The 21,791-nt window shown below is 37.6% G+C and overlaps 1 protein-coding gene and 1 long non-coding RNA gene across 2 annotated transcripts; both read left to right on the top strand.

Moving 5' to 3' along the window:
* The first annotated feature begins 1,133 nt into the window (after nucleotides 1-1,133).
* LOC146508530 (cell adhesion molecule CEACAM5-like) lies at nucleotides 1,134-21,499 on the top strand. Its single transcript, XM_085177162.1, has 7 exons — nucleotides 1,134-1,233; nucleotides 2,602-2,925; nucleotides 3,424-3,702; nucleotides 3,973-4,239; nucleotides 19,292-19,570; nucleotides 19,841-20,107; nucleotides 21,145-21,499. Exons 1-7 carry the CDS (start codon nucleotides 1,176-1,178, stop codon nucleotides 21,423-21,425), a joined length of 1,755 nt encoding a protein of 584 aa, XP_085033288.1. The 5' UTR covers nucleotides 1,134-1,175; the 3' UTR covers nucleotides 21,426-21,499.
* On the top strand, nucleotides 5,261-9,448 carry LOC146508531 (uncharacterized). The gene is made up of 4 exons (XR_014876838.1): nucleotides 5,261-7,343; nucleotides 7,657-7,688; nucleotides 8,107-8,172; nucleotides 8,378-9,448. It is a non-coding gene; the product is annotated as an uncharacterized LOC146508531 (long non-coding RNA).
* Nucleotides 21,500-21,791: the final 292 nt, after the last annotated feature.

Here is a 21,791-nt window from a genome sequence, read left to right as displayed (position 1 = left end):
AAGGCAAAATAGTGTCTAGCATGCCCTGAGGCCAACATTAGAGGAAGAATAAATTTATATTTCATAAAACAAAATCATTTATTTCCTTTTAAGGTAGAGAGTTTCAGGGTAGGCATAACCAAAACAACATACACAATACAGCCCTTTTAAATGCCTCCCTCGACTAAAAAGGAAACCAGGTCTGTTCTCTTCAAAATTATCATTTGCAATATTTACAATATGTACAAATTAATTAATCTTGGTTTTTTTTTGTTGTTTTTTTAGTGCAGATAATCGGTCACACAACAAAACACAGCTAAACACACAAAGCCTTGTTGGAAGCTGGAAGTACATATAGGCAGGGCACAGCTGATTTGGACAGGTCCCAATTAATAGCCAGCCCCATTCAGTCTCCCAAACCAATGATCAGCTTCCACCTGGAACTTTTATCAGCAAAAAAACAGTGGAGAAAATTAATAACACCACCCCCGCAATACACAAAATTATGACTTGGATCATAACGACTATCCAACACAGTCACAGAGCTTGTTCCTATCCCACCTGTCCCAGGGTAAGAGGCTTAATACTGTAATAATCCAAGTTGTGATATGTCAGAAAACCAAAAACAAGACACCATCACAGAAGGCAAGATCAGAAACTTTATTTCACAACTTACACTCAAAATTGAGATTTCAAACAAAGATTGAGAGGATGTGACCTACAGTAAAGTTCCCAGAAGACAACATGCACTACAAACCAACCACATGCAAATTGCTCACACTGCACACAGTGAAAACAATTCCTTAAAACCCCAAAAATGAGTCAGGATAACAACATCTAGACTCTGGGACGGCTGGGTTCCTGTCTTGTGTTCTTTCACTGCTGTTATGGGCCATTGGAGCCTAATTTCCAATATAGATCAATTAATTTATGTCTGACAATAAATCATGTTAAATTCTTCCAAGTGACACGTCCTTGTTGAACTAGCTGTTACAGTACAGAAGGAAAGCTTAATGTGACTAAACAGAATCTGACACAAACATTTAGTACAAAGGTTTGTTAATGATTAACAAGTTCATGAAGTTTAACCTTTCAGAATAACAACATTACTTCCTTATGACACCATATATTGAATTAACATTCATGTACCGGTATCAGCAAAGGAAAAGAATAAGAGTGAAGGACTGCTTTAAAAAATGGAAACATTTTCTGATGTACTTGTGATATACTTCTTCATTTTTGGGTCCATCTCAGGTGAACTCTCACTGCTTGACATGACAGAAAAAAACTGTCTGCTCACACTGACTTTAAAGTTTTACTTTGTTTATTGTTTGTTTGTTTTTCACTTTATGAGACATCTGTTGAATACTTCTAGTTCATGTTTAATCATATGTGACCTTAATATTATAAACAGAAATAAAATTTTCTGCTCAGATAACATGGATCAGAGAAGAAGCAGGTTTGTACAAAAGTATTTTAAATGAGAGTAGGAGAGCAGTGCCGTGATCCTTATAATTCTCTCAGGGCTTCTCCAGTAATGCTTAGTTTTCCTCGTCCTTTGTGTCGTTGTTCATTGATCGTTAATTGTTCATCATGCGATTTTAACTCTTTTTACTTCTCTGATTTGTTCTTCATGAATATAGAGAGAGAAGAGTGGAAACAAAAGACATTTAAAAGAAAGTTGAGTGCTTCCTTCTGAATCTCAGTTTAAAGCTATTCCAATTAAATCCTATAGTTCTTGTCTCCTTTCTCCTCCGGATGCGGGACTCGGGACACCTTTTTCAAGACCGATTTCAGATGTAGGACAGAGGAGACAGGAGAAATATGGGAAGCATTTGATCAGGTTCTGTTGGCTCCCCTGTTGGCTACCTGTTTCTAGATTATGTTGTACGTGAATCTGTCAGTGTCAGTTTTGTTTCTTGAATTAACCTGCTGTGTGTGCTTCTTTTTTCTTTTTGTTTTCCAATAAAACCTCTAATGAAAATAACGTAACATTTTCAGACTTGATTTATTTTCTACAGATTAATTAAACTTTTTGAGATTTTTTATATATGTGACTGGACATCTGGACGTCTTTATATCAACATTTCAAGTTTTACATCTTGCACTAACACAGTTGCACCACTTGAGGGAGGCATCCTGCAAGTTTTCTTGTGCATGAAACTGGCACTGCATCTTGTTAAGTAGAGTTTCATTCACCATACTGAGCCAGTAGATTTTTTGGTCAGTTTGATAGTTAAACATTCCTAACTGCACACTTCACGGATATTTAATTAATGGCTTTGTTACTACAGCCTCTTGTTGTTTTTGTGACATTTGCAAGTAAGTCTCAAAATTAAGATGTTCAGTATAACTTGTGGTCTCTTTACAAAAAGTCAGATTTTCCTTCGGTTGTTCGCCAAGGGCTTAGGATAGCAACAAGTCACCAAAAGCAACAACTGGTTAAGTATTAATAACCACGCGATTATTGAGCGAGTTCCTGAAACTCGACCAGAATTATGTGCAGTATTATCTCGAAAAGCTGACATTTGACTTTAATGAAAATAACTCTTAATCTTTATATATTCCACAAGTGTTTTATATATTTGAGTAACAACAGCACGTTGCTATTCTCTCCCGCAGGTTTCACTGAAGGAGCTGGTGTGTTGCCTGATGATCCTCTGAATGCAGCTGTAGGAGAAAGGGCGATGTTCACTACAACACTGTCTTCATCAGAGAAACCGTTTACATCTGTGAACTGGAGTGTTAATTTCTCTACAACAATAATAACCATGATTAACTCAGAAGAAACTATTGAACCTGAGTATGAAGGCAGGATCACCTTCTTCCCATCTACTGCGTCTTTGGAGCTCAGGAGTCTCACTCTGGATGACACTGGAACTTACAGTGTTAACATTATGCAAGATGGAAAAATCCAGAATGGCCGTACTACTCTGTTGATATACGGTGAGCAGATGTAGAAATTCAACAGCATAACTGTTTTTGCAATATTTAAACAAGTTTACATTATATTGAACATGTAAAAATACCTGTAATGATTTGTACATGTTTGTTACATCTCTACTCACTGCAGTAATGTATTCTTGCAATACTTCATCTTATTCTTAAGACTGTGATATTAAAGACTTTTAAAAAGTGGCTGTAAGAAACTGAATGCTTCATTTGAAGGTAATATTGATCCCCATAAAGCAAAGAACAAGCTGAGAACTCAATTGTCTCGTTTATTCTGTTCAGATTAGTCACTTAAAGGGAGTTGATTTATTTATTTATACAAATAAAAATATTCCAAGATTTTGATTGGTACAGTATTTCGTTCAATTATTGCTATTCTGTCTTTTCAGGTTGGGTATGTAATATATCCTCCTTAACATGACATAGTTCAGCTGGAATTGATTTGTAATTATTTTAATGCTTATTTTCTATTGTTGTATTTTCCTTTCACAGAGAAAGTCTCCAATGTGTTGGTAACTTCCAGCAGCACAGACTTGGTTGAGTTCAATGGTTCTGTCTCTCTGTCTTGCTCTGCCTCTGGATCCTCTCTCTCTTTCCTCTGGTTGAACGGCAGCTCTGAGGTTACAGCAAGTGACAGAGTTCAGCTCACTGATGGAGGCTCCAGTCTGACTATAATCAATGTGACCCGCTTTGACCAGGGACCATTCAGGTGTAGTGTGTCCAATCCTGTCAGTACTGGTACCAGTGATCCAGTAAACCTCTCCATCAGCTGTGAGTTACTAAAGTAAATGTTCAGTAATTTATCTGAAAACATCTGCACACAAGCATCAGAGTGTTTAGACATGATTTTAGATTTCAGAATATTAGATATGTCTGATAAGCTGAATAGAAGATAGATGAGATCTTTTTTCTGTTGACATGATGTGAAGCAATGTAGCTGTGTGAAATACTTTTACGATTTCACAAGAAAAACTGAATTTAATATACTTTCACATTTTCCATCCACCCAACGTAACTTTTCTATGTTCCCTCTACATTTAGATGGCCCAGAAAATATAAATTTGATCTTACCTCCACCACAAGGATACTTTGCTGTAGGGTCAGACACCAGCCTCACCTGCTCAGTTGGATCCAGACCTCCTGCCCAGTTTAACTGGTTTCTGAATGGAGATCAGCTGCCTTATACTGGATCAGAGCTCAGACTGATGAATGTTCAGATGAGTCAGAGTGGAAACTATAGCTGTCAGGCCTTTAACAGCAAAACTCTGAGATCTCAAACATCTCAGCCTTCAACCATCACTGTACTGGGTAAGTTTAATTTTTTGTTAAAGTGTGTGATTCATGCATTCTTTGCTCTCTGGATTCTCAGCCGCATGTTAAACAAATTCTTCTTTGTTTTACATGTGGCTGTTATGTTGGTTATGATTTCATTATTGTGAGCTTCATGCAATTAGCCTAACATTATCACAATTTGTATAAGCCGGCAAAAAAGTCTTCAGTTCTTTTCTGACATGCTAACAGGTAGTAAACATTATTTGATTAATTTTTGGTTTCAGGGTGAAAGAAAGACATTTTTCAGGGTATTTTGTATTTACAATTAAGTAAAGCATGAATAAATTGTTATCCACTTGTTTTAAATATATATTCAATCACCATGGGATAATTGCACATTGGGGATTAATAATGAATTAATAGGAACACTAGCTAATTTAAATAGCTTTGGGAATCATCATTGCTACAACATAGTTAAGCTAAAGAACCATATCATCAAGATGTTCATAATATTAAAAATGATAGTATTTAGCAATACTTAGCGTTACATGTTTTGAGAGAGGATCATACAGGTATGTTCTGTCTTGTCTGCATCACCAGCAAGCAGATAAATCTCTCTTTTATCTCTTAGTTTCTAACCTGTATGTAAAGAATTGTATGTGCATTTTCTTTCTTAACAATTTATCTTTTGGCAAACAGAAAATATCAGGTCCTTCAATTTTGCTTAACTCGTCAACAAACCTGCCAGCTGAGGGAACCTCTGTCAGCTTATCCTGTGAGGCTTCTGGCTCAGTCTTTATCCGAAACTGGATGAAGGATGGCTCCAAACTGACCCTGACTGACAACATGACCCTTTCTGACAGTAACAGAGTGTTGACCTTTAACACTGTGAAGAAGAAAGATGAAGGAGAATATGTTTGTAATATCAGCAACCCTGTCAGCAGTGATGGAGTTAAATATATTCTGATTGCTAACTGTAAGTAACATGCTCTTCAGTTTACACTAACTGTTCACACGTATGGTTATATAAATTTTGAGGTAAAATATTGGCACTAGACGTTTGGGTACACCAGGCCTGTCTGGCATCCTACCCCACCAGATGATCCATCTCACCACCATTTACTTAGAACCCCCTTTTGGGTCTATAGTCACAAATGACAGTCATGACCTAAACCCAAACTGAATGTGCAGAGAAGCAACCCCAACATGCACATTTGCCAGTTGACCTCACAACTCTGATCTTACTTTTGCGCTTCACGTGAGCCTTTCTTTCAAGTTGACTCCAAAATGCATTATATCTATAAATAAAGTATTGTCAAGAGAAATAGAAAGCGGTACCATACAATACAATACAATACAATAGAAATATTGTAGTATAATAATATATAAGAAGCTCAAGTTATTCATGTCTATTTATTTGAAAATTCTTTTCCATTACCTACTCCTCCATAATGTTTTTGTATTCAATGTAAACATCTATCATACCACCCATATCTGATTTGTACTGCACTACACACTTCTTAAAGTACATTTAAAAAGAACAAAGAAGACAAAATGTAATTTGTCAAAAATATAATACTATTCCCTTTAAAGTAATTACTGCTGGAGAGTGAGCTGCAATGCACTCTCTGAATGCTTCTTGTTTTTTTATTCATCATAGATGTTGTCAGAATCCCTTACCCGGGACCAGTTTGCCTTGGGGGACCGTGCCAAGGGCAAATCCCCCCCTGACAAGATAGCTCTTGAAACCACTGGAAAATACAAACTGCAGTAAGGTGTAAATTTACAGAGGGGTTAAATTTGACCTGCTCTTCTAAATCCACACAATCTGCCAGATCTACCTCATTCTATATTTCAATTCAATTCAATGTATTTATATATTATAAACCACAAAGTGCTTCACAATAATATAAGAACAGCTATACATATAAAACAGCACAATCAAACATTCAGCACAAATCTAATTAAAAGCCAATCTAAATAAATGAGTCTTGAGCTGCTTTTTAAAAGAATAAATACAATCAAGGTTATGCGATGATGGAGGGAGAGCATTCCACAACCTGGTAGCCACCGCTCTAAAAGATCTATCTCCTCTGGTCTTAAAACGTGTTCATGGGACTACCGTGGGGTTCTAAAAGATCAGAACCGTAGGCAGGTGCATCACAATTCAAAGCTTTAAAAGTCAGTACCAAGATTTTAAAATGAATTCTAAAATGTACTGGAAGCCAGCGTAATGAATGTAAAACTTGTGTAGCATGCTCTCTTTTTCGTGTCTTAGTTAAAAGCCTTGCAGCAGCATTCTGGACTAACTGGAGACGGTCAAGATTCCTTTTGCTCAAACAAAGAAAAAGACTGTTACAATAATCTAAGCAAGATGAAATAAAATAACTATGAATAACTATTTTTAACTCTAATTTAGACAACAAAGTTCACAGTTGGGAGATATTTCTGAGCTGAAAAAGGCAATTCCTAATTAACTGTCGAGAGTGTTGTTGGCAGAATCAAAAATGGGGCAGGTCATTACCAATTTGGGTGACTACATAAAAATAGAGGTTTTTAAGCATCACTCTCTCTTTTCTGAGAGAGTGAAGCACATTTCTCAAAGGTGGAATAATGTAAATGAGAGATCATCATCCGCAGTGTATGGATTTGATGTGAAAGGCACATGTGTGCTCTGATACTCTTGGATTTTGCAGTGTGCCTATAGTATGGTACCACTAATAGTTTAAATGATGTACGTTTCCTGTAGTTTTAATATTTTCCAGGAACTAAATTTTGGAAATGTTTCCTAACACTTAACAATCCTTTATCAAAACATTAATCTTCAGCAAAATATTTGCTGAAACTACACAGTGCATTCATCATTTTGACAAATACAAGTGCTCTCCAGACAAAAACAGCAATGTACTCACCAAAAGTTCTCTGAAACCTGTTCAATTATGAAAATAAACAAAGAGAGACAGTTTTGGAGAGTTTTGAGATGGTGAGACAACTTTGTGTCATCTTTATTTTGTCTCTATTTGAACTTCCCCAGACCAATCATCAGAATGTGCTGCAGGTTGTATCGCTGGAATTGTAATCGCATGTTTTGCCATCGTTGCTGTTGCCTGTGGTGTAGGATACTACTTTTATAGGCGAAGGTAGGTGGATCATTTCTTAATGATCTTATTTGTCTCGGAATCTGTGTACTCAGTCCACTTCTAAACACATAAGCAAAAGCATAAGCATATGCTTGTGCTTAACTTAGCAATGTTATGTGTAATTCATTTAACATCATATCATTTCATGAAATAACCACAGAGGTACAAGTATTTCAGTGCACTATTTGTTTGAACAAACAAGTCTTTATCATTTGTCATTAAGATTGGCTTTAAACAAATGTAAATGTTTAGTGTTACAGTTTTGTGTAACTTTGTGGAAAGACTTTGATAATGCTTCATTTATTATATTTAGAACCAACAAAAATCCACAGACACATAATACAGGTGAGTAATATTTTTAACATACATTTAAAATATTGGGGGCGATCGTGGCTCAAGAGTTGGCAGTTTGTCTTGTAATCGGAAGGTTGCCGGTCTGATCCCCAGCTCCGACAGTCTCGGTCATTGTGTCCTTGGGCAAGACACCTGTTGCCTACTGGTGGTGGTCAGAGGGCCCGGTGGCGCCAGTGTCTGGCAGCCTCGCCTCTGTCAGTGCGCCCCAGGGCAGCTGTGGCTACAATGTAGCTTGCCATCACCAGTGTTTGAATGGGCGAATGACTGAATGTAGTGTAAAGCGCTTTGGAGTCCATAGGGACTAAGTAAAGCGCTATACAAATACAGACCATTTAACTTTCACATTTTTAATAACAAAATAAAGAAAGTATAAATAAAATTACTGTATCAAAATCTTTTTTTTGACCAGGAGAACATGTGTATGAGAACACTTCCCCAAATGACAAGAAAAATTGAACTGTATTTCCATTTTAAGGTAAGCATTAAATTCACTGTTGTGCTTTATTAAGAAAGAATACCGTTATACATTATACTTATACATAAGGAAAAGAGTGAAAGATTTTTTTCTCTGTATAAAAATCTATCATTTTTCCATTAGTGCTGAAAGCTAATGCCCACTCACATGCAGTTTATAGCGTTTGTCTGCCAGAAAAAAATGTCTATCTTTTCTTGTCCTGCAGATGAAACATTTGTGAAGTCTCTATCTGCTCCAGGAAGACAAAAGTTATTGTTTTTGTTAGTTTGTTGGTTATAATATTTTTTGGGGTCATTATGAAAATATTTTAACAGGACATATGAAGATTGTTTATAAATTATTAGCCTACAACAATAAATATGAAGGTTTTTTAAGTTGCTATTATTTTGATATAGTTCTTTGTCTGTAGCATCTTAGTGATCATTAAATGTAAAATAAATACAACAAATACACAGAGGTTTTAGCCCTTGCTCTTACATCAGTTTATCACTCATAAATGTGGTCCTGTATGTTTTAATGGTGATCTCAATCTACATGTTGTAAAAATCTGGATGTTTACAGATTTTGCAGGCCTTATGCTGTCTGAAGACACTGAGAAAAGCAGTACTGTCAAGTTTTACTCTGTGAGAGTGTGTTGGGGGGTAGGTGGGAGGTAGTAAAGAATTCAGTCTTCTGACAGCCTCATGAATGGAGCTATTCTAGAGTATAGTGGAGTGGAGGAGAGATTAGGCCTTCTTGGCCACAGCAGTGCAGTAGATGTTCAGTTGGGTATGCTGGGAATGACTTCTCCTGAAATCTGCCATAATCTCTTTGGTGTCTTTGGTCTTTTCCACATTCATATACACACATATATATACAACAATACAGGTAGAAAACCTTTTTTTTTTCCCAAATTAATTGTATTATCACTCTTAACGTTGTGTTGGCAGCAGCACTACTACACCAACCAAAAGAAGGTTTCTCACAAACTCTCACAAACTAAGCAAGTGACCTGAAGGCCCAAAGATATAAAGGTCTGGATGACCTCTAATTTTCTGCTTTTAAATTCACCTGAAACTGAGGTTGTTTTACTCTAAATACCCTAAAAACTCATAAAAAAAAAACATGGCAAAACCTAGCGAGATACTTACTTTGGATGGCATTGCCTTGGCCTCCAGGAGAGTTTTCTTTCTTGTTTTTGTACATCACTAATAATGCATAACACATTCTGTACAAAAGAGTATGAAAACTGGATTTAAAAAAACTATAATAAATGTAATGAACTTTTATACATTTAGGTCTTCATTGTCATTTATGCTTAGAAATATTTACTCATATATGCTTAGAAGTATATAATCATTTGTAGATTGAAAGAATGTCTCATCCTAGGAGGTCTGTAACAACTCTGTGTAGCATGAAGAGGGGGGTGCGTTCACTCCTCTACAGAGTGTTCTGGCATAGATCACACACCTCCTAGGAGAGGTCGTATCTTCTCTTGCTGATATATGGTATAGCAAACACACGTATATCTGTTTGAGTGTAAGAGCCTTTTGTTTAGATGGACCGCTAGACTCCTGGCACCAGCTTTGGGGAGTCTTCACAGGGTCACATCTTGACTCCTCCCCCCACACACACACACACACATACTTACACAACGCACAGGCAAGGTACTCTTTGTGTGTATGTAGACGTCTTATGTTAATGAACCTATGTATATTCATGTGAGCTCAATAAAAGAACAATGTTATGGGGGAGTGGACAAGAGCGACTGGGGTCAAGCGAAGGAACGGCGCTTGTCGTGGTTCTCTCCCTCATGCATGAGTAACACAAAGAACTTTGCCTACTTGTGTCTTGCTTTTGCTGTGTAATTAAATTGTCTTGAATGTTCCAGCGAATAGGTTCAAACTACAAACCTATCAACCAATATAAAGACCAGGCTGGAGGCACCACAGAGTTTGGATTCTCTTTAAACAAAGCTTAAATTAAGTTCTAAATTTAATATATGACTTTATTGAGTCATTTTACCTGAGTAGATATTCAACATGATGTCAGAGAAATGATTGAAACATTTTTTAGCAGTCTTTTACTGCAACTTCTAAGCTTTTTTTTAAAAAAAAATTATAGTTCTACTTTGTGTTTTTAAGCTAAATATAATATAATACAAACCTTTGAAAAAGCCTCAACTCCTCACCATAACATAATTTAGATGGACTTCAATGAAATATGTTAATGTTTATCTTCAGCTTTGTTGTTAGCTGATCTCAACGATGAAACCATTTTACCACTTCTTTTACAGAGTCACTCTGCCCCTTTGACTTTCCTCTGATTCAACAGTTACAATCATTTAGGAACTTAGACTCCAATAAAAGTTGGATGGCTGACAACTTCCTCCAGTTTTAATGATCAAAAAACTGAAGTCTATGTTTGTTCCCCTGACAGATTTATGTCTAAGGTAATGAAAGCTCTGGGTTTTATTGTAACATTTCACTAAATCATTTCTCAGTAACATCAGTCTCTTTTATCACTAAGTTAATTATTATTATTAATTATAATTAATTATATAGTTAATTATAGTTAATTATATTATTGCTAAGTTAAGTCCCATTGTGACACACTTTGAACTGGAGATTGTTATTCGTGTATTTAATTCACTGTTCATTGGTCTAAGCAAAAACTCCCTGGGACATCTACAGGTTGTTGAATTTCCAACACTGCTGAGAGGCTTCTGACTAAATTTTCTAAGTACTCTCATGTCATACGTTTGCCGATCCAGGATACCTCAAAATTTGGGACAGGGGCATCAAAATGTTGAAGATCTGAGCGGTACTAAAAGAAAATGCTTGTGGAACGTCAGTAACATAATTAAGTATAAAAACATCATCGTAGAGGCAGACTTATTTAAAGTAACGATGGGCAGACGTTAATCAATTTGAAAAAACTGTGATTGAAAATTGTTGAACATCATCCAGGAAAACGGCCTTCTTCTCTGGGCCAAAGTACTTTAAAACTGGCTTCATAAATGCTGAAAGGTGTATGCATGTTTTACAGAAACATGTTCTCCATCATGTTACTCCATAATAACATAGCTTCATATATCACCAACTGAAAACATTTTGAGTGTCATGAAATATAAAATACAGCAAAGAAGAGCCAGGTCTCTTGAGCAGGTAGAATCATATATCAGAAAACATGAGAACACATTCCTCTCCAAAAAGTTCAGAATCTGGTCTCTTCTTTTCCTAGATGTTTACTGGCTGTTGTTGAAGACGGGATCAAAGGAGCTTGCAAAGAAAAGCGTCTGGACTTCTTTAAGTTACTTGAAGACGTTTCACCTCTCATCCGAGAGGCTTCTTCAGTTCTAAGGTCAAATGGTGGAGAGTCCCAGATATAACCCTAGTGGGAGTGTCCCCCCACAGAGGGACAAAAGGACCCCCTGATGATCCTCTAATCGCCTGAGCCAAGGTGTGGAACTGGGTGTGGGTCCCAATCAGCCAGAGTTTCGGGTGAGTTCATTGTGAAACCTGGCCCCACCTTATCATGCGAATTCCTGAGGTCAGATGGCCCAGGGTGTGAGTGGGCCTTAAGGCATCTGGGAAGGGATCTCAAAACTGGATTATAGATGGCAGAGAGTTGGTGTCGTAAACCACCGCCTCTGTTCAAAGATGGTCGCTCACAGTGGACATAGATGGCTTCTTTCACTCCTCTTTCAAACCATCTGTCCTCTCTGTCCAAAATGTGAACATTGGCATCCTCGAAAGAGTGTCCTTTATCCTTAAGATGCAGATGGACAGCTGAATCTTGTCCTGTGGAGGTCGCTCTTCTGTGTTGTGCCATGCGCTTGTGAAGTGGCTGTTTGGTCTCTCCAATGTAGAGGTCTGGGCATTCCTCGCTGCACTGTACGGCATACACCACATTGTTAAGTCTGTGTTTTGGCGTTTTGTCTTTCGGGTGAACCAGTTTTTGTCTGAGTGTGTTGCTGGGTCTGAAGTACACCGGGATGTCATGCTTGGAGAAAACCCTCCTGAGTTTCTCTGATACACCGGCTACATAGGGGATGACAATGTTGTTGCGCCTGTCCTTCTTATCCTCCCTCGCTGGTGTCTGATCTTCTTTTCTGTGCCTCTTTGCTGACTTTAAGAACGCCCATTTAGGATAGCCGCACGTTTTGAGTGCTTCCTTTACATGTGTGTGTTCCTTCTTTTTCCCTTCAGGCTTAGAGGGAACATGTTCTGCCCGGTGGTGTAGGGTCCTAATTACTCCAAGTTTGTGTTCCAGAGGGTGATGGGAGTCAAACAGGAGGTACTGGTCCGTGTATGTGGGCTTCCGGTAAACTTCGATGTTGAGGTTGCCATTCTCTTCAATGTGCACAGCGCAGACCAGGAAAGGCAAACAGTCATCCTTCGTGTCTTCCCTGGTGAACTTGATGTTTTTATCCACAGCGTTGATGTGCGCAGTGAAGGATTCCACTTCTTGTGTCTTGATTTTGACCCAGGTGTCGTCTACATATCTGTACCAGTGGCTGGGTACTCTTCCTTTGAAAGAGCCAAGAGCCTTCCTTTCCACTTCCTCCATGTAAAGGTTGGCTACAATAGGTGACACGGGGGAGCCCATAGCACAGCCATGTTTTTGTCTGTAATAGCCTTCGTTGTATTTGAAATATGTAGTGGTGAGGCAGAGGTCTAACAGTGTGCAAATCTGATCGGGTGTGAAGTTGGTCCTGTCCTCCAAGGAGTTGTCTTCTTGTAGTCGTTTTCTGACAGTCTCCACTGCCTCCGTGGTGGGTATGCAAGTGAAGAGAGAGACTACATCAAAGGACACCATGGTTTCATCTGGATCCAGGGTAAGTTTCTGGACCTTGTCAGTGAAATCGGTGGAGTTCTTGATGTGGTGTGGGGTGTTCCCCACGAGAGGAGCAAGGATGGTAGCAAGGTGTTTTGCAATGTTATAAGTGGCTGAGTTTATGCTACTGACTATGGGTCTGAGTGGGACAGCTTCCTTGTGGATTTTTGGAAGTCCGTAAATGCAGGGTATGGCATCCCCTGGGTAAAGGCGGTGATAAGTAAGGCGGTCAATGATTTTGTCCTTTTCCAAGTCTTGAAGGCAAGCTATAACTTTCTTTTTGTAGCTGCTTGTGGGGTCTCGCTTTAAGGCTTCGTAGGTATTGTTGTCACTGAGGAGAGTAGTGATCTTTGTATGGTAATCTGTAGTGTTTAGGACCACGGTGCATCTTCCCTTATCCGCTGGTAAAACAGTGATGTTGTGGTCTTTGCTCAGGGAAGCGACGGCCTTCTTTTCCTGTATTGTGAGGTTGGACGGAGGGACTTTGGCACTGGAGAGGGTGGCTGAGACTTTCATCCTGATTAGCTCTGCTTCTGTCTGTGATAATTTATTAATCCGAATGGCAGATTCTGTGGCTGTGATGAGGTCCACTATGGGCAACTGTTGTGGAGAAATGGCAAAATTGAGACCTTTGGCTAATACTCTCTTTTCAGGTTCAGTGAGATTCCTGTCTGAAAAGTTCTTAACCCATTTCTCCTGACTGTCCTCAGGTGTGTTTTCTTCTATGGGTTGTGTAGGTTCAGATTCAGAATGAGGAGTGTGTGTTTTTGAAAGCAAGGTGTGAAATTTCCTGCGTTGTCTTTCTTTTCCTTTCGAGTGTTGGGCCCGCTGAGCCTTGTCCACAAACTTGTAAACCTCTTCTAAGATTGGAGAGGGTAGAAGTGTTTCCAGTTCCTGCAGAGTCTGGCTGATCTTGATTTGGAGGGCATCTATAGTGAAATGGACCTGTCTTATCCTTTCACTTAAAAGGTGATTTTGCGCTCTCTGTAGAATCAAGTCTGCTCTGTATCCCCTGACAGTGGATCCAAGGCGCAGGCTCTTGGGAACAACTCTGGTTTGTCTGCATCTTAGGTTGAAACGGAGATGGTTCCTATAATCCGCTAGTTTCCTTGATTCCCTTTCATACTCCCGCACCAGTTGAAGGGTGTTCCTCCCAAAATGTACGGCAATATGTCTGTGAAGGTTCTCAGTCATCCAGGTCATCGTAGTCAAAGGAGCTTGCAAAGAAAAGTGTCTGGACTTCTTTAAGTTACTTGAAGACGTTTCACCTCTCATCCGAGAGGCTTCTTCAGTTCTAAGGTCAAATGGTGGAGAGTCCCAGATATAACCCTAGTGGGAGTGTCCCCCCACAGAGGGACAAAAGGACCCCCTGATGATCCTCTAATCGCCTGAGCCAAGGTGTGGAACTGGGTGTGGGTCCCAATCAGCCAGAGTTTCGGGTGAAGACGGGATGCTACACAGCCAAAACTTTTTAAAGATGTGTTGCTGCCATCAAATTCAAAATGACCTTATTTTTTAATCATACTTTAAATGGTGCAAATGAAGATTTGTACATCATTATATTTTGTTTTTTATTCATATTTTAAACCATAGCCAACTTTTATGAAATAGGAGATATTTTCCTATTCTATTATTCTATTCTATTCCTACTACTACTATTAAATGTTGTTTTGGGGGAAACCGAACACTCATATAAATATAGAGGACAACATTTACTGAAACAGGTTATTTATTTATTTATTTATTTGATTTTTATTGCTTGTTAACTGTGCAAAAAGAAAATGAGGGGGTGAACATTTAGTAGAAAACTGTGTTGAAGATTAACAAGTTCAGGAAGTTAAACCTTTCAAAATAACACATTTACTTCCTTATGACACCATATATTGAAATTAGCTTTCATGTACTGGTATCAGTAAAGGAAAAGTCAGAGTGAAAGACACCACTTTAGAAATGGAAACATTTCTGATATACTTCTTCATTCTCTGTGCCGTCTCAGGTGAGCTCTCACTGCTTGATGTGGCAGAAAAAAACTCTGCCTGTTCACACTGACTTTAAAGTTTTACTTCCTCATTTTCCTTTCAATATGTCCTTAAACTCATTTGTTTGGCTAATATTTATATCACTGTTTTCATGAGATATCTGCTGAATACTTCTAGTTCATGTATAATCATTTGAAACCTGAATATTCTACACAGGAATACTCAGATAAGATCAGATTACATGGATCAGTGTCTTACGTAGTTGGTTTATGTACTTATGGTATACATTAAATGAGATAAAGAGAGACATGTTTTCATTCGTTTCTCTAGTAATCCTTAATGCTCCTATTTCTTTCAGTCTTTGAACACTGATTCTTGAATGTTGAAATCACAAGTTGTTTGTTTTGGGTTTGTTTTGTTTTTTGTGTTTTCCTTTTTGTTTTTGTTTCTTTTCTTCTTTTGTAACCCTTTATCTACATCTCCTTGTTGTTGCAATGAATTTTAAATACACAAATTTTCTTGTGTCACTTTAATTGATTTTACTTCTCTGCTTTATTCTTCATCAGTGAGGAGACAGAAGTCAAGGCAAAAATCCTTTAAATGATACATCTGTGCTTCTGAAGCCCGATTTAAAGCTCAATTAAATGTGATCGTTGGAACAGCTTCATCATAAATAGTTTTCTTTTAATTCAACTAGTTTTGTTTTATCACAACATTTCTTTATGTTTAGAGCTACCTTTACACACAGACAAATAATGGAGGACAGGAATTTTTTATCATACCACTGATCATCCTAAAAGACTAAAACAGACGGAAACAGAAGTTTTAAGTCTTCCTCACACCATGGTTTATATATTACAGATGTGTATCTGTTACATTCGCTGACCTCTAGTGGCTATCCCTATGTGAGAGAGCCTTTTCTCCCTCTCCTGTGATCCAGGTCTGCCTCATGAGCTGCAGCTGAGGTGTGTTGCAGCTCAAGCTCTTTTGTTGCAATTGTTTTCTCCTGTTTTTTGGCTGGACAGGGAGCTCAGCCATTGTATTGTTGTTTTTGGGTAGAGAGTCCTTGGTTTGTTTTTTAGTTAGAAAGGGGATGCTTTGTTTGTTGTTTTGGCCTTGGAGACCCTGAAGAAAAGAGCTTCCCTGTGTTCAGTTTTATTTTAATTGTTTTGTGTGCCTTTGCGGCAGTTTATCATTTCCCTTTCACTTTGTTACTCTCCATCCCAGACAACACTTTGTTTGTAAGTGGGGCGTAACAATATCATTCCTCTTTTAGACACTGAATGAAAGCATTTCTGCAAAGGACACTCCTTTGATCCTTCATCATAGCTCCTCCAAAAGCTTCTGAGTACTTGAGATATATTTTTCTAAATTTCAGATGGACAGAGGAGACAGGGTGATACAATTTAGAAAAATAAGAAAAAACCTTGGTCAGGTTTTTTACCTGTTAAGTTTCTTTTGTATCTTCTTTTGGCTCTATTGTCTGGATTTGACCCTGCATCTGTCAGTGTCACATCATTGCTTCTTGTAGCAATTTATATATATTTTTTGCAGGTGAACTTCCAATTAAACACTTAAATAAAAAAAATTACAGCGAATTATTTTCCATTTTCAAATGCAATGTTTTAATTTCATTTAGTCAAACAAAAATGTCCCCTATATGCTTAATTAAAGGAGCTGCTGTGTTGCCTGATGGTTTTGTTGGATCACTATGACAACAATTCCACACACACCCACACAAAACATCTCCAACTTCACAACCCAGTATTGCCTTTGGAGAGGCAAAGCATGAAATGGACAAGGTGGACCAGCGTGTCTGTTACCCGTTTTGGTGTGATATTGGTTGATCTTCACGACCAACATCTAGACTCTGGGACAGGTTGGGTTCCTGTCTTGTGTTCTATCACTGCTGTGATGGGTCATTGGAGCCTAATTGCCAAAATAGATCAATTAATTTCTCTCTGACAATAAATCATGTTGAATTCTTCCAAGGGACACATCCTGTAACTAGCTGTTACAGTACAGAAGGAAAGCTTAATGTGACTAAACAGAATCTGACACAAACATTTAGTAGAAAGGTTTGTTAATGATTAACAAGTTCATGAAGTTTAACCTTTCAGAATAACAACATTACTTCCTTATGACACCATATATTGAATGAACATTCATGTACCGGTATTAGCAAAGGAAAAGACAAAGAGTGAAGGACTGCTTTAGAAATGGAAACATTTTCTGATGTACTTGTGATATACTTCTTCTTTTTTGGGTCCATCTCAGGTGAGCTCTCACTGTTTGATGTGGCAGAAAAAAACTGTCTGCTCACACTGACTTTAAAGTTTTACTTTGTTTATTGTTTGTTTGTTTTTCACTTTATGAGACATCTGTTGAATACTTCTAGTTCATCTTTAACCACAATGTGACCTTAATATTATAAACAGAAATAAATTTTCCTGCTCAGATAACATGGATCAGAGAAGAAGCAGGTTTGTACAAAAGTATTTTAAATGAGAGGAGGAAAGCAGTGCCGTGATCCTTATAATTCTCTCAGGGCTTCTCTAGTAATGCTTAGTTTTCCTCGTCCTTTGTGTCGTTGTTCATTGATCGTTAATTGTTCATCATGCGATTTTAACTCTTTTTACTTCTCTGATTTGTTCTTCATGAGTATAGAGAGAGAAGAGTGGAAACAAAAGACATTTAAAAGAAAGTTGAGTGCTTCCTTCTGAATCTCAGTTTAAAGCTATTCCAATTAAACCCTATAGTTCTTGTCTCCTTTCTCCTCCGGATGCAGGACTTGGGTTACCTTTTTCAAGACCGATTTCAGATGTAGGACAGAGGAGACAGGAGAAATATGGGAAGCCTTTGATCAGGTTGCTTCAGTTGGCTCCCCTATTGGCTACCTGTTTCTAGATTATGTTGTACGTGAATCTGTCAGTGTCAGTTTTGTTTCTTGAATTAACCTGCTGTGTGTGCTTCTTTTTTCTTTTTTTTCTTTTCTAATGAAAATAACCTGACCTTTTCAGACTTACTTTATTTTCTACAGATTAATTTAACTTTTTGAGATTTTTTATATATGTGACTGGACATCTGGACGTCTTTATAGCAACATTTTAAGTATTACATCTTGCACTAACACAGTTGCAGTTGTTTAATTAATGGCTTTGTTACTACAGCTTCTGGTTGTTTTTGTGGCATTTGCAAGTAAGTCTCAAAATTAAGATGTTCAGTAAAACTTGTGGTCTCTTTACAAAAAGTCAGATTTTCCTTCGGTTGTTTGCCAAGGGCTTAGAATAGCAACAAGTCACCAAAAACAACAGCTGGTTAACTGTTTTAATAACCACGCGATTATTGAGCGAGTTCCTGAAACTCGACCAGAATTATGTGCAGTATTATCTGGAAAAGCAGACATTAGACTTTAATGAAAATAACTCTTAATCTTTATATATTCCACATGTGTTTTATATGTTTGAGTAACAACAGCACTTTTCTATTCTTCTCCCGCAGGTTTCACTGAAGGAGCTGGTGTGTTGCCTGATGGTCCTCTGAATGCAGCTGTAGGAGAAAGGGCGATGTTCACTACAACACTGTCTCCATCAGAGAAACCGTTTCAGTCTGTGAGCTGGAATGTTAATTTCTCTACAACTATAATATTCATGATTAACTCAGAAGAAACTATTGGACCTGAGTATGAAGGCAGGATCACCTTCTTCCCATCTACTGCGTCTTTGGAGCTCAGGAGTCTCACTCTGGATGACACTGGAGAATACGGTGTTAACATTATACAAGATGGAAAAATCCAGAATGGCCGTACTACTCTGGTGATATACGGTGAGCAGATATAGAAATTCAACAGCATAACTATTTTTGCAATATTTAAACAAGTTTACAATGTATTGAACATGTAAAAATACCTGTAATGATTAGTACGTTTATGTTACATCTCTACTCTGCAATAATGCATTCTTGCAATAATTTGTCTTATTCTTAAGACTGTGATAATAAAGACTTTTAAAAAGTGGCTGTAAGAAACTGAATGGTTTATTTGAAGGTAATATTGATCCCCATAAAGCAAAGAACAAGCTGAGAACTCAATTGTCTCATTTATTCTGTTCAGATTAGTCACTTAAAGGGAGTTGATTTATTTATTTATACAAATAAAAATATTCCAAGCTTTTGATTGGTACAGTATTTCTTACAATTATTGCTATTCTGTCATTTTAGGTTGGGTATGTAATATATCCTCCTTAACATGACATAGTTCAGCTGGAATTGATTTGTAATTATTTTAATGCTTATTTTCTATTGTTGTATTTTTCTTTCCACAGAGAAAGTCTCCAGTGTGTTGGTAACTTCCAGCAGCACAGACTTGGTTGAGTTCAATGGTTCTGTCTCTCTGTCCTGCTCTGCCTCTGGATCCTCTCTCTCTTTCCTCTGGTTGAACGGCAGCTCTGAGGTTACAGCAAGTGACAGAGTTCAGCTCACTGATGGAGGCTCCAGTCTGACTATAATCACTGTGACCCGCTTTGACCAGGGACCATTCAGGTGTCGTGTGTCCAATCCTGTCAGTACTGGTACCAGTGATCCAGTAAACCTCATCATCAGCTGTGAGTTACTAAAGTAAATGTTCAGTAATTTATCTGAAAACATCTGCAGACAAGCATCAGAGTGTTTAGACATCATTTTAGATTTCAGAATATTAGATATGTCTGATAAGCTGAATAGAAGATAGATGAGATCTTTTTTCTGTTGACATGATGTGAAGCAATGTAGTTGTGTGAAATACTTTTACGATTTCACAAGAAAAACTGAATTTAATATACTTTCACATTTTCCATCCACCCAATGTAACTTTTCTATGTTCCCTCTACATTTAGATGGCCCAGAAAATAAAAATTTGATCTTACCTCCACCACAAGGATACTTTGCTGTAGGGTCAGACACCAGCCTCACCTGCTCAGTTGGATCCAGACCTCCTGCCCAGTTTAACTGGTTTCTGAATGGAGATCAGCTGCCTGATACTGGATCAGAGCTCAGATTGATAAATGTTCAGATGAGTCAGAGTGGAAACTACAGCTGTCAGGCCTTTAACGGCAAAACTCTGAGATCTCAAACATCTCAGCCTTCAGCCATCACTGTGCTGGGTAGGTTTGATTGATTATTAAAAGTGTGTGACTCATGCATATATTTTTGACTACAGCTACACTCAGATAATAATTTGATACATATAAAAATATTTGTGGATATAAACAATACAGTAAAACAATTTTCAAATGCAATGGTTTCCTCTTATACTACAGTCTTTTGACATATTTTGTCATGCAGAAAACAAATGGGGCTGATAGAAAAAAGAAGCTCAGTCAGAGCAAAGAATTTACAACAAAATGCTCTTTAGGAAAAACAGGATAAAACTGAGATCTCTGTCCAGACAATCGTAGACCTAGGAACAGCATAGATACCATACAGGACCCTCAAGCTACCAGGGTAATGGTAGAGGGCATGAGCTTGAAGGCAAGAGGAGACTTTTCTGTATTCATGTTATAATCTTATCAGCCCTGCCTCCAATTCCAAATCTGCATAAACCTTCTTATAGAAGTAGCATCCTTGGCACCACAAAAAGACAAGAAAACGTTGTCTCTCTCTGTCATTGTCCTCTTCATTTGCTCACAAAACATCAGTTATATGTAAATAGGGTTTAAAAAAAGTGTCTGCCTGATATTAGAGTCTTGTGTTTCCACAAATTAATATCAATTAGTATTAAATAGGGATGGGTATTGTTTAGGTTTTATCTGATACGATATTAAATTGGTATTGGAGATAAATGGGCAATTTAAAAGTGTCCGGCACATTTAAATTTAATATTATACGTCTTGACCTTGAAGGTGAAGTTATTTGAAAATTTCAAACAATAATAAATATTTTTAGTTGTAGATAATATTATAATATTATAATATTAATATAACTTGAATTTAGTGTTAATCATTATCCTGTAAATTATTCTACAGAGAATTACCATACCATATCTCAAGAGTTCTCCTCATCTCTGTGGTTTTGTTTGGTGTTTTTAATCTCATTTTATAGATTTTCCAATTGTTCTCTTTTATTTCACCATCACTGATTTTTTGCTTTTGTTCTTATTATGATATTATTTATTTTCTAAATCATTTTTTTTGTCAAACAGAGGAAATATCAGGTTCTTCTGTCAAACCATCAACAAACCTGACAGTTGAGGGAACCTCAGTCAGTTTAACCTGTGAGGCTTCTGGCTCAGTCTTTACCAGAAACTGGATGAAGGATGGCTCCGATCTGACCCCGACTGACAACATGACCCTTTCTGACAATAACAGAGTGTTGACCTTTGACACCGTGAAGAGGAAAGATGAAGGAGAATATTTTTGTAATATCAGCAACCCTGTCAGCAGTCATGGAGATAAATACATCATGACTGTTAATTATAAGTAACAGCCTGGTCAGTCTACACTTCTTGTTCATGCATACAGTAAAATAATTTCAAACTTTGAATGGTACAACTAATATGATATGTAGTCTAGTAATGCAGAAATTTAAAAGTAATGAACACATTTATTATTTTTACCTGTTTTTCAGATGGACCAGAAAATGTTCAAATCAAAGGTCCAAATAAGGTAAATATCAAAGGCACCTTAAAATTGACCTGCTCTGCTGAATCCACACCATCTGCCAGATTCACCTGGTTCTTAAATGGGACAGAGATACTCACCATTTCAGCTGAGTACATTAAAGAAGAGGTTGAACTTTCTGACAGTGGCAACTACACCTGTCAAGCATGGAATAATATAACAGAGAGAA

The sequence above is a fragment of the Neolamprologus multifasciatus genome, chromosome 11 (genome assembly GCF_963576455.1).
Source record: "Neolamprologus multifasciatus chromosome 11, fNeoMul1.2, whole genome shotgun sequence".
Lineage (NCBI taxonomy): Eukaryota > Metazoa > Chordata > Actinopteri > Cichliformes > Cichlidae > Neolamprologus > Neolamprologus multifasciatus.
Note: the sequence above shows the minus strand (reverse complement) of the source record. Positions and strands in the feature narration are given on the sequence as shown.

What these genes read in the sequence shown, in the direction of transcription:
- LOC146508530 (XM_085177162.1), top strand. Translation starts at nt 1,176, where the DNA reads ATGGAAACATTTTCTGATGTACTTGTGATATACTTCTTCATTTTTGGG. An exon ending in TACTACTCTGTTGATATACG is followed by an intron (nt 2,926 to 3,423) that starts GTGAGCAGATGT and finishes TTCCTTTCACAG; the next exon opens with AGAAAGTCTCCAATGTGTTG. An exon ending in TTCAGCCATCACTGTGCTGG is followed by an intron (nt 20,108 to 21,144) that starts GTAGGTTTGATT and finishes TTTGTCAAACAG; the next exon opens with AGGAAATATCAGGTTCTTCT.